General features: G+C 35.4%; 1 protein-coding gene across 1 annotated transcript in view; it reads right to left on the bottom strand.

Annotated features, from left to right (window-relative positions):
• LOC116888646 (collagen alpha-5(IV) chain-like) overlaps nucleotides 1-13159 on the bottom strand; it is a 760537-nt gene that overhangs the window by 12379 nt on the left and 734999 nt on the right. Inside the window, exons 42-47 of the mRNA XM_032889937.1 lie at nucleotides 13119-13127; nucleotides 9327-9335; nucleotides 6381-6514; nucleotides 4389-4461; nucleotides 3886-3957; nucleotides 174-302 (exon numbers count right to left, since the gene is read on the bottom strand). Coding sequence (XP_032745828.1) covers nucleotides 174-302; nucleotides 3886-3957; nucleotides 4389-4461; nucleotides 6381-6514; nucleotides 9327-9335; nucleotides 13119-13127 — 426 coding nt within the window. The remainder of the gene's footprint in view (nucleotides 1-173; nucleotides 303-3885; nucleotides 3958-4388; nucleotides 4462-6380; nucleotides 6515-9326; nucleotides 9336-13118; nucleotides 13128-13159) is intronic.

The following is a 13159-nucleotide window of genomic DNA, read 5'->3' on the forward strand; positions in this document are numbered from 1 at the left end:
TGGTTCGGCCTAAATTATTTTAACATTTTTTAAGAAAAAGGTACGTGGGATCCATGGTGGCCTCTTATTCTGTTCCTTGCTGGGACTGTCAGAGACAAACTATGTGCATGTAAAAAGTGGACCAAGGGAATGTTCTCAAATAGAGAACATTAAACAATGATCTACAAAGGTACCTGGTAGACCTTGAGGGCCTGGAAGTCCTGGTAGACCTTTTAATCCAGGTTGTCCAGGAATTCCTGGAGGTCCAGGATCTCCTTTGATTACAATACTCTGTCCTGAAGGACCAGGCAACCCAGGAGGACCTAAGAAGCAAAACACATAAATGTAAAGACCGTGAAGATAAAATATCAGGAGAAACAGATACCAAATTGGCCTAAGGTCAGAAGATGCATTTGTGTGACAAAACAAACAAACAAACAAACAAACAAACAAACAAACAAACGTACCTAACTGCTACCACATCAAACAGAAGTGTATTCAGGGAAATTATAATCATTTAATAAAGAAAATTAAAACGAGCCCATTCCAGCCTTCAGACCCACCTTCCTGGAATCCCTCAGGATGGAAATTCAAGACTCACACAACTAACTCCATCCTTCCATGCTGAGAACCTTTGTTCCCCTCCTCACTAGCCAGAAAAAGCTTAGATTATAGCTGCCAACTCTAGCTATCTTTGCCAACTTCACCCATGGCTGCCATGTACAACTCGGTCCTTGTCAATGCAGAACCAAAGGTTCTGGTTACCAACTCCACCCTTTTCCATGACCTAAAGATGTCACTCTCCAAGAAGTAGCATTACACACACCCCTAGTCCCCATTCCCCTACGCTCCTCCTCTCCTTCAGGTAGGGACCCTAGACTTGTATTATCAATTCTACTAGCATCTATGGCTTGATGACCAGTCCTGAGAACCTTCCCCCAACACTCCTGAACATTATCAAAGGCTTATTTGGGTGCTTAGAGAGTTCACTTAGCTTGTGCTTTAGCTAGGACCACTTCTGAAACCCCATTTAACACCAACACTAAATTGCCCAAAGTCTAAACAGTAAGCCCTATACAGCTGGTCTGTTACATGATTATTTGGGGCTATAGGAGACAGAGCTTCAAATATCCACTCAACAAAGGAGAGACAACAACGTATTTCAGGACCCCATTACAGATATACAAACATGAGTAATCTACTAATACTCCTGTAGTAATGTTCCCTGAGAACAGTGATTCAGAAGGTATGCAACAGAGTATTTCAAAATAGGAATAATGAGAATTATCAAGGAACTTGAAGAGGTAAGAATGAATTCTGGAATGAAGCACTCAAAAACACAAACAAGTAAATAATAAAAACAATTCAAGATATGAAAAATAGAAGTTAATAAAGAGAATCTCTGACAAAATGTCAAAATGAAAAATCTTGAAATGAAATATTCAGAAATTCAAACAAAAATATTTACATGAAAGCCTTACCATTAGATTAGAGCAAGTGGAAGAGAGAACATTAGGTCTTGAAGAGTAGGTAGAAGAATTGGATCACTCAGCCAAAGAAAATTTCAAATCCAATGAATTCCAATAATGGAAGATACAGGACCTCTGGGCCACTATAAAGAGACCAAATCTAGGAAGAATAGGTATAGAAGGAGAAGAAACACATAAAAGGCACAGAAAATATTTTCACCAGAATCATAGAATAAAATGCCCCTAATATAAGGAAAGAGATTAATGCCCAAGAGGTATACAGAACACCAAATAGACTGGACCAGGAAATAAACTCCCCACACCAAATAAAAGAATGGACAGAAAAAGAAAGGCTATTAAAGCTTGCAAGGGAAAAAGACCATGTCACATATAAAGTCAGAATAACAGTTGATTTTTTTCCAGTAGAAACTATGAAAGCTAGAATGAATTGGAATGATGTTATTCAAGTTATTAAAAACCAAAAACACTAGCCCAAGGTACTCTATCCACCAAAACTATCAATTATAGTAGGACAAACAAAACATTCTAGGATAAAAATATATGAAAGCATTTATGATCCATAAGGTAGCTCTTCAGAAGATACTGCCAGGAATATTTAGGTCAGAGGAGAAGGTTAAAGATCTCCAAGCATAAGAAACAGATCTAAAAAATTTCAGAATGTTGAATGAAAAGAAATGAAATGAAAAGAAACCTAATAAAACCTCACACGACAATGAAATATCAGAAATCAGTGTATATTGTTCAACAATAACTTTAAGGTTCTTAACTGTCCAATAAAGTGACACAGATTGACAGATTGGATCAGAAAACAAGATACATCTCTATTGTTGTTGATGCTGCCACCAAAAAAAAAAAAAAAAAACAAAACAAAACACACCTAACATGTTAGGTGAAAGGATGGGAAAGGATAGTCTAAGAAAATGGATAAAAAAGCATAGTATAGCTTTTCTAATATCTGATGAAATAGATTTAAAACTGAAACTAGTTAGAAGATAAAGATGAAAATTTTATACTCATTAAAGGAAAAAAATCCAACAACAGGACATAAACAGCACTAAACCGTTTAAAATATTTAACATATTTAGATGTCAGGGAAATGCAAATGAACTTTGAGACTTCATCTTACCAAATCAGAATGCCCATAAACGTATAACCTACACAAACAAGCAAACAAAAACAAAACAAAATGACAAATGTTGGCATGGATGTGGGGAAAGAGAAATACTTCTTCCCTGCTGGTAGGAGTACATCCTTGTGCAGCCAATATGAAAATGAGTGGAGGTTCTTCAGAAAGCTAGCAGTAGATCTACACATGATCCAGTTGTATGACTCTTGAGTAATCCCAAAAGATATATTTATCTGTTCATTGATGTTTATTGCTGTTTTCTCTTCACAATAGCCAGAGAAAGAAAACAGCCTAGAGATATTGATCAACTGATGAAAGGGTATTTAAAATGTAATATATTTATATAATGAAATATTATTCAAATATTAAGGAAATTATAACATGAAATTTACAGATAAATGAATAAACTAGAAACAATCATTCTGAGTAGGTAACCCACATCCAGAAAAAACAAAGGTCATGTTTTCTCTAATCTGTGGATGTTAGCTTTAAGCCATTAGTGAGTGTTTCACTTGGAATATCCACAGAAGTCAGGAAAGTAATAAAGGGCCATGGAGAGGAAATTTCAGAGGAGGAAGGAAAAAACCAGTTATTAAGGGTTAAACGGGACTAGTAACAATAAAGGTTAATTTGGGGTGGGGAAAGGAAGGGCAGTGTAGAGGAGAGGCAATTAGGATGGATGGGCTATTAAAAAACTGCTAAACACAAATGGAAACCTATTATTACAGACATTTACACACACACACACACACACACACACACACACACACACACAGAGAGAGAGAGAGAGAGAGAGAGAGAGAGAGAGAGAGAGAGAAAAATATAGTTACTCAGTAACAGAGCAACAATACCTCTAGTAGAAACCATAGGCTAACAAACGAAAAGTCCAGTGCAGGAATGAGTTACTTCTTTTGAAGTCATTGGACAGTGAGTTGCCATAGACCACTCCCAAACATAACAGGCTATTGGTTACCCAAAACTTGATGGTAAGGTTCTATTTCTGAAGACACCACAGACTTAAAGAATTCAGAGAAATCGAGCTAGGCCTGATCTGGAAGCCCAATTCTTACTAGCTAGCTTTTCCTACTGTTGGATGGGGCTAGAAATGTCTACCTTAAATTTAATAGGGTGGCTATCAATATAATAGAATTAAATAAATAGTTTAGAAATTAGAAATGATGTTGATAAGAAAAATCATTTTTATAATTTGAAAGACAGAATGGATACTTTTAAAAGTCTTTTGTGTTTCTAAGTATCAGGCATAAACAGGCTTAGAAGAAAAATTCTTACCTGGGGGCCCGGTAAGACCTGGTTCCCCATCAGGGCCAATTGAGCCTGGTACTCCAATGGGTCCTTTCATTCCTGGAAAGATGATATATAAAATAAAACTGCACAAATATGCAACAAGACAGCCTTATATAGGAAAATAAGAAAAAAAGGTAACAAAAAACAGGTTTTTCCAAATGAGCTTAATATGGTCAGCCCTAGTTGGACTTAGGGAATTGTTTATACAATAACAACAACAACAACAACAACAACAACTACTACTACTACTACTACTACTACTACTACTACTACTACTACTACTACTACTGTAGTAGTATAATATAGCATATAGTATAGTAGTAGTAACAGCAATCAATAAAGAGAATATGAATTTGGGAGAGAGATGAGCTGGAGGAAGGTAATGAATGCACATATAATATCAATATATTGAATATATGGAATGTTCAAAGAATAAATAAAAACACTTAAGAATATAATGGAAAACCTTAAACCATTCTTTCAAATACCTGGGAATCCTGGAACACCAGGGAGACCAGGATCTCCTTTCATTCCATTAAGACCTGGTCGGCCAGGGTTACCCTGAATAAACAAAAATCATTGCTGTTAGAAACATAACTAAGACGGAGTAGACCCATGACTCCAGCTGCGTATGTAACAGAGGATGACCTTATTGGGCACCAATGGGAGGAGAAGCCCTTGGTCCTGCCAAGGCTGGACCCCCAGTGTAGGGAATGTCAGGGTGGGGAGGCAGGAAGGGTGAGTGGGTGGGGGAACACCCTTATTGAAGAAGGGGAGGGGGGATAGGGGGCTTATGGATGGGAAAACAGGAAAGGGGATAACATTTGAAATGTAAATAAAGAAAATACCCAATTAAAAAATGGGAAAAATATTCAAGTATTGCATGGTAGCTTAGAGAGCTGTTGTTCCAGTTAAACTGAAAGGATCCAAATTCTCAGTCTGCTTATTACCTTTTACCCAGCACAGAGAAAATAGTAGTAGGCCTACTTTATGGAGTGACAGTAAAGATTAAATGACAAACTTCTTAAATGCTTAGAAAATAGTTGATAATAGAATATTTAGTCAGTAATGGTTATTAAAAAAATCACTTTCTTTTTTACTCTAGATCTGAGGCAATAGATGCTTAGATTAGAATCATTTGTATAGAAATTATAAAAAAGACTTGGCAAATATAATATAGGAACTATAATAGGTTGAGGAGCCACTGATAGTATAGAAGCAACAAAAATGAGAGAGAGAGAGAGAGAGAGAGAGAGAGAGAGAGAGAGAGAGAGAGAGAGAGAGAAGCTCAAGAATCTAAAAGGAAGCACACATAATGTCAAAATGATTCAAGAGGCTACTGTAGTGCACTAACTGTAGGACTATGAAGCCTTTAATAGCAGGACTGGAAAGGGCCTAAGGTGAGAATGTATTTTTATGTCAAAATATAGAAAAGTGTCAAAGAAAAGGCGGTTTTAGAAGCATGTCAGAATGCCAGCAGATCCAGCTCCATGCAGCTCTCTGGAAAGATGTGAATAGCAAAATAAGCAATGGCAGCTTAAAAATTTATAAATCATTGGGAAAGAACCATGAGTCCATATTCATAATAAATATGTGACTGCATAGAATAGAAGGGACATCTCTTGCCTACAGTAGGACTAAATGGTACATGTGGAGATAATGCGGAGTCTACGAAGTCATCATTTTTGCCATTAACCCAGTAAAATTTTTCCATTCAAAACGCATTAATAGATGTTAAACTTATGGAGAAATCTTGATGAGGACAGTATTTTTGTTGCTCTTATAGTATTCTAGCTAAGGCTATATAACCTGAATTTAATGGAAATGACAAATTAGACAAAGGAAGGCTTATTTTATTTTTAAAGTGAGGAGAGGCTACATTTTTATGTATCAAAGTCATGAAAGAAAAAAGGCTAAGAAACTATTTCATATTATAGAATAAAGAGATGCAGCAGTTAAGTGGAATACATGATTTGGTCCAGATACCTTGCTACAGGATGAAATGTTAAAATCTATATTACTATACCATCTGATAAAATCAGAATGGAGATAGTAGAAATTAAAATATTTGATTTCTGTTCAATTTTGTCAAGTTAATAACTGCACTGTGGCTATATAAGAGAGAAACTTAAACTTAGAGATACAGTACGACTGAGACTACACCTTGACTCTAATTTCAAAGTCGGAACTATTCCCACTCACCATAATTACTCTCCTATGGGTGTATCCGTCCAAATGCAGTGTACTGAGGTGTATATGTAAGTTTCCTTTTCATAGGTTTGTTCTCACCAAAACTCTTTTAGCATAAAACAGCAAAGACATTTTAGTGGGAAGACTAGAAACCTTGCCTTCTACTTTTCTTTTTACTTCACCAGTGAGCCATGTGGTGAGTGTTAGCAAAGTTCTGCTGCTTGGAATTCCCATTTCGAAAGCTGTCAACCACTGTATTCTACCATCAAATGTCTAGTCTCATTTCTTACCGGGAGGCCTGGTGGTCCTTGATCTCCTTTCAAGCCAGGTAAGCCTGGTTGCCCAGGTGGACCTGGATTTCCCCTCTCTCCTTTAATACCTCCATTTCCAGGGGGGCCACGAGGACCTTCTGTACCAGGTGGACCTTGGTAATGCACAGCAAACAGTCACATATTAGTATAGTATTCCTGGTTTTTAGAATATCAGTCATCTTTGTGTCAGTTTGTGGGGTAAAATACATAGATGCAGACTGAGTAAATGTAGAATTTTTGTTATTAATGCTGGTTTGTAGACCCTTTGTGCCTCATGTATCTCAGGTTGCTATTTAACTCATTATGCAGCAAACAAGGGACCTTGAACTTCTGATCTGCTTGCCCCACCTCCCAAATGTTAGGATTATAGGGATGTACCACAACATTTAGTTTGTATCATCCTGGGGATTCATGTATATTATCCAAGTAGTCTACCAATTCAGCAAAATCTTCACAGACCTTTGTATCTTATTTTCTGCTAAACATAGTAAACTCGGGTCTAAAGTAACTCTGGATATGATGTTTGCTTCTGTAGTCCACAAAACAAGTGTTGGATTCAAATTGAAATGAGACATAGGATAGCATTAGTCTCAAACTGCAGCATGTTTCTGTGGGAATGGAGATGTCAAAACAGTTTCCTGGGTCATATCCTGGACTATTGGGTCCAGTATCATTGGGAAGGGTTCCCAAGAGTAAGTCCTTTAGTACTTAGCACTGCTAGCTGCATGACCAACACTTAGAGAATGACTGTTGTCGAGCAATGAGCAATTCATGCCATTTCTCTTACTGAGATTAAAATAAAACTACTTAGGGATGAGCATCAAACATTTGACAAACTCCTGGGTTAGATTTTCAGTACCTCAAAGAGTTCAACTGCTTTATTTATAAGAAGATATATTCATTTATCTTTTACTACTGTGCAATTTTTGTATTGTGTGGGTCATGCATGTGACCCTATGTATGCTAGGCAAACATCTAACATCTGAGCAATGACTGATTGAGCAGTTAAAACGGTTAAGCACACTAACTTTAAGTCCATTTTAGTGATACATTTGGCATATGGGATATGCTTTAAATGCCATATATCTATTGTTTCAGTATAGGACATATAAAATTTATTTCAAAGTATTTCCATGGGTTTGTAAAATTTTGTTCTAAATTTTACCATATTGTTCTAAATAAAGATATCAGTTCCCTTAAGCAACCAGGTGGCTTTATCACTGGGCAAGCCTTTTGGAAGAAGGTAGGGAAACATGCTAACTGTTTGTAGAGTGCTTACTGGCTGAAGCTGAGGCAATTAATCTTTTTTGTCTTAAGAAAATAATTTCAAAGCCCCAAGTCAATTAACACATATATCTTCTCTCCTATGGAAGTCTTAATTAAAAAAATATTTCAAGAAAAAGTGTTTTTATGCAGGTATGATTTTTAAAGGAATCCTAACCTATATGCATAGGAATTTGAAACAGTGTGCTGGTGTTTATTGTAGACAAAGGGTCTTATTTTTGACATGAGATAAAACCCAATCCTTAATGACCATCCCTAATTTTCATTATTCTAAATCAATGGAAATACACTAACAAGACTGAATATCACAGTAATTAGAAGCACTGGATACTGGAATTACAATGCTGGGTTTGAATCCTAGCTCCTTCAGTGATTAGCTCTGTGACTTTAACAAGATTATTAATCTTTTCAGCTTCATTTTCTTCTTCTATAAAATAGAAACAAAAATAGCATTGGGTTTTACCTGTTTTTTGGAAAGACTAAGTGAAGCAGCTGTTGAAACGTGCTAAGTCAGCACCCACCCAATCCTAAGAACCATGAAATGTTGGCATTTTTATAGTTATAATTACTACTAATTATTAGTAGTAAAATTAAAGATAAGAATGGATCTTGTGACATTTTTAACGTATAAAGAATTTTCAGTAGTTTCATAATGTGTTAATTATCTGATTATGACAAAGAGGAAGCAAGTTCGTGATAATACAGCAATTAATTTTGACATTTAGACAACTTAAATCATACAATCAACTTGGCTTGGCAAATAGATATCGCAATCATGAAAACTCCTTTCGCAATTGTAAAGAAAGGTTGGGGTTACTTTGTACTTGAAAAAAAAAACAAAAAAAAAAACATAACCACAGCTGCTTAGCTCAAATACACTAGAATAAGTTTTTCTAAATAAACTCGGTAATTTGTACAATTTCGGCTAGAAGTCTGCTAGCAATTTAGACTGTTGAGCTAAAACTGAAGACTCTGAAGCAAACCAAGAACAATGATGAGGGAAGATACAAGAGAGGGAAAATGAACCTTTGCGTGCCACCATTCTCCATTTGGAGTTTCCAGAGTACGGCATCATTTGAGGAAAAGGCACTGCTCTATTATCAACTAAAAGAAAATACTGAGAATTCTATGTCATCTCAGACATGGTATTTGCACTGTCTCCAAAAAATTAAATTAGCCTTCTAGTAAAAAACAGAGTTTTATTTTAACTGTATCCAATAGCTTTCTTCCTCTCTTATGGAAAAATAGCTTTGATCACACAGATCAGGGCAAATGTGGGCAAAAAAAAAAAAAAAAAAAATTCAAGAAAAAAAATCCCTATCCAGAGATTACAAATTATCAAGATGCTTGCTTAACTAAATATCTTGATGCAGCTTACAATGTAAAGGTGTTTGTATGGCTATCTAAGTTTTACCAGGCATTTATAGAAAAGTATCCATCACAAAAAATCAGACCACAAAAATCTGATATCATTTTAAATTCAATAGTAAATAAGTCAAAAATGTCAAAACCCAATACGATAGTATTTGAGAATGGCATCACTTTTCAATGACTTATGAATTACAATAATAAAGTGCATTTCTCTTATTACACATATAAAACATTTAATAAAAGAGAAAACTGACCAATGAAGAGTCTAACCTTGAAAACCTGGGAAGATCAGAGTTCACCAAAGCCCAAAGATCGATGTTAGCAGTATCAGACATCACACAGTACAAAATAAGATTATGAGTTAGAAGTGGTTCACATTATAGATCAAGTTGAACAGTAATTCTCTTTGTATGCATTTCTTATGCCTATAGCACAATCAAGAGGCAAACAGACTGATCCAGAAATATAGAGAATTAAATCTTTTAAAAGTAGAGCCTATTCCATAGAATAAGTTGTTGGCCATTAATAGGATGGAGGATCTATTTAAGAGACTGTGTTAACATTTCTAATGGACATTTCTAAACATTAGCTTCTCAAAACATTCAAGTTAGCAAGATAGTACCATTTCACCAAAAGTCTTCATTTTCTTTAACAAAGTAGTAACTGTGAACAAATATTTAAATCTATGCCACCCTTTAACAGAAACATGAAGTAAAAATGTATTTTGATGTTCAGAGTGAACCAATATGATAGGAAGAGTCAACTTTCCAAGCCTCTCACAGGCAAAATATAATTAAATCTCACCTGTGACTCAATGGAAAAATAAAAACCAGGGTACACACACACTGTTACTACTTTTGCTTTAAGTTTGCCTTATTTGAATACCTTTTATATGGTCATATTTTAATTTTTCATAATAAATAAGGAGTTAAGCATAAAGAGCTATTGAACTTAGAAATAAATATTCTAATTTTCCAATGATATGAAGACTATTGGTAAAGGGGTACTTTAAAAATATTTTGGCATGCAGTACCCTACCCCAAGCCATTTAAGTATTACAACATTTTAAAAAAATATTATTCTATGCTTTATTATCAGATTATTCATCATTTGAAGAAGACACATGATGTAACAATATTAAAGTCTACATACAGAACACTCTTTAGTTAGTATCAATTAACTCTAAACACAATTTCTCTTTTCTTAGAATTCTTGCTATGATTTATGAACACTGAATTTCAAAGAGAATAAGTGGTGCTCGACCATTGAGTAAAAGACCTTGGGACTTCTTGACCCTGCTTCTTAGTAACTATGTAACCGCGGACAATTCAATCTCTCTGAATGTAATGAAGACAGTCTTTGCTATACTGCCCTGCCTTGCCCGTTTATATAAGGATCAACGTCAAGTTTCGAAATGTAGAACCACTGTCTGCTATGTGTAAGATGCTAAAAGAACACAATGATGATTAAAACCAAAAATTTAGGAGCATTTGTGAATTGGAAACTTACAATAATATATTTCAGTTTATGTAAATTGTCTCCAAACCACATACAACAAATTAGCCAATGACTTACAGTCTGGACACCCAATTAACTAGATTAGAAATGCTTCTTAGCATAATTCAAAGTGAAGATATGTTCTATGAATATTAGCTTTAAAATGATCCAATAATAAAAATATTCAGAAAGATATTTTATTGATATGAAACATTTTAATGATTCATCTGTATGGGAAACTTTGTACCATATCATAGCAAAATTTCTAAGAGTTTAATTTCTAAAGGTCTGCATATTAATGAGTTTTATGCCAAGTCAATTTTATGTATCAGGCCTCATCTACTAATTTTCAAATCATGTACTTAAATTTAACTGAAAAAGAAACTGAAGGTAGGTTATAGAGTCAACTGGTATATTTTAATTCTAATTTCCACTCAAAGTTGCTCTCTTTACCTATTGTAAACATCACAGAGGCAAGGTTTAAATAACTACAATTTGATCATGTTTAACAAATGGTAAGTTGTTCAATTGACTTTAAACGTGTTGAGGCTATTTTTCTTTTTTTATGCAAATACATTCTTGTATTGCAAGAATAGAACAAAACAAAATCTTATCTAGCAGTCCAGTCTAGCAATGATCAAGGCAGCAGAATTCTAGGCAAGTTAGACAGAATAACAGTGAAAATTGCTTCCAAGTACCCCCTCATCTTGTCTTTATCTTGTTGATAGTTAAATCACTTTCATGGCCTTAATCTACTCAAGGACATCCACTGAGGAAGAATGTAAGACAATGTTATTAGGGATTGATGGAGATGTGAGGTTAACAAAAAGTAGAAGAGAAAGAAGGAGGAGGAGAAGGAGAAGAAGAGGGAGAAGAAGGAGGTGGAGGAGAGGAAGAGGAGGAGGAGAGGGAGGGAGTAGAAGGAGAAGAAAGAGGAATAGGGGAAAGAGAAGGAGGAAGAGGAGTCAGAAGAAGAGGAGGAGGAGAAACTGGAGCTAAGATCTAGCGAGCCATAAGACTCCTAACACGATAAAAGCAGTTTTGCTCCAAAAACTTATCAAGAGATCAGATCATAAACATTAAAGTTTTGTGCAAAAATTATAGGGTGCTACTAGTAGAAGAGACATTTATCTTGAGTAACGGGGAGTCCCTAGTCAGTCCCTAAGTATATGCATGACTTTAAGTCACAGCCTTAATAATTTTCTTTCTCAGTGTTCCTGTGTCAATAATGACCCTCTCTTTGACCAAACATTAAACCAGCATCTGTGAGACTTCTTTCTAGGTCTCACTCTAGCATACTCCTCCCCTTTTTTTGCATACCAAGGCCAGTTACAGACAAAATCTAACCAAATCAGTTTAGTACCTTTCAACCTCTAAATCTCCAATAGTTAGCATCTGATCGACTTCCTCATTCCTTACTCTGATGTCTAAGTCCTTGGCTTGCCTTTAGTGAGAATCATATGACGTCAGTTTAAGACTCCTCCTGTAAGGAGAAGCCCTTGGTCATGCCAAGGTTGGAATCCCAGTGTGGGGGAATGTTGGGGGTGGGGTGGGAAGTGAGGTAGATGGGGAGGGGAACACCCATACAGAAGAAGGTGAGAGGGAGGTGATAGGGGGCTTATGGACAGGAAACCAGGAAAGGGAATAACATTTAAAATGTAAATAAAAAATAATCCAATAAAAAAAGGACTCCTCCTGCTTTTAAGCACCTCTTAGTAAGTTTCAGTCAATAACTTTCTCTTTCGGTCCCTGGAAATCTTTGTTCTTGTTTTATTTGGAGCTGGCTTATTTCCTTGTTATAATGGGGTCTCCTCTACCATAGTTGTCTTGATGAAATTTGTCTTCAGAGTTTGCATCTTAAGAAATTTCCTAATAATTCTTATACATACAACATTTTGCATATGTGTGCATGTATGAATGAATATTCATGTGCATGGGTTAGTGTGGTAGAAATAAATCAAGAAATCAATTGACATAGGGATTCATGGTTTCCCCCTCTACAAACTATAGTAAATATTTAGTTCATTTAAAGAAAAAAGGTCTCCCCATTAGTGAATCAAGGACTGCATCATCTACAGAATCTGATAATCCATATTATTTATTATTAAAATGCTTTTCTGAATAAGTTTAATTTCATTGAATAAAAATTTAAGGCAATAATAAAAATACATTCTAACAAAGAGAAAGCATACTTTGACAAAATTGAGTACTTTAAAATTTCAATTAAAAATGACACAGAAGTATTAATTTTCAAGTATTTCATTTAGTTAATCTCCCTAATTGGATAATGTGGAATCATTCCAAGAGAAATACTTGGCAGTACAATATTCTGACAACTTGGGTCCAGGCCACTATTTAAAAACTGAGTTGGCATATGCTCTTAAAATATATTTAAAAACTTGAAAGCATTACACACACACACACACACACACACACTCACACACACACACACACACTGAAAAACAGGCACATATGTGTATATACACACATATATAATATGTACATAAATGCATAGGCAAAATTTCAAATTTCATGCAGATACTACTTTGGAGTTAAAGAGCTAACCTGGAGGACCTGGGTAGGGATGGAAGTTCACCAAGACCCAA

This window comes from Rattus rattus, chromosome X, assembly GCF_011064425.1.
Source record: "Rattus rattus isolate New Zealand chromosome X, Rrattus_CSIRO_v1, whole genome shotgun sequence".
Taxonomy (NCBI): domain Eukaryota; kingdom Metazoa; phylum Chordata; class Mammalia; order Rodentia; family Muridae; genus Rattus; species Rattus rattus.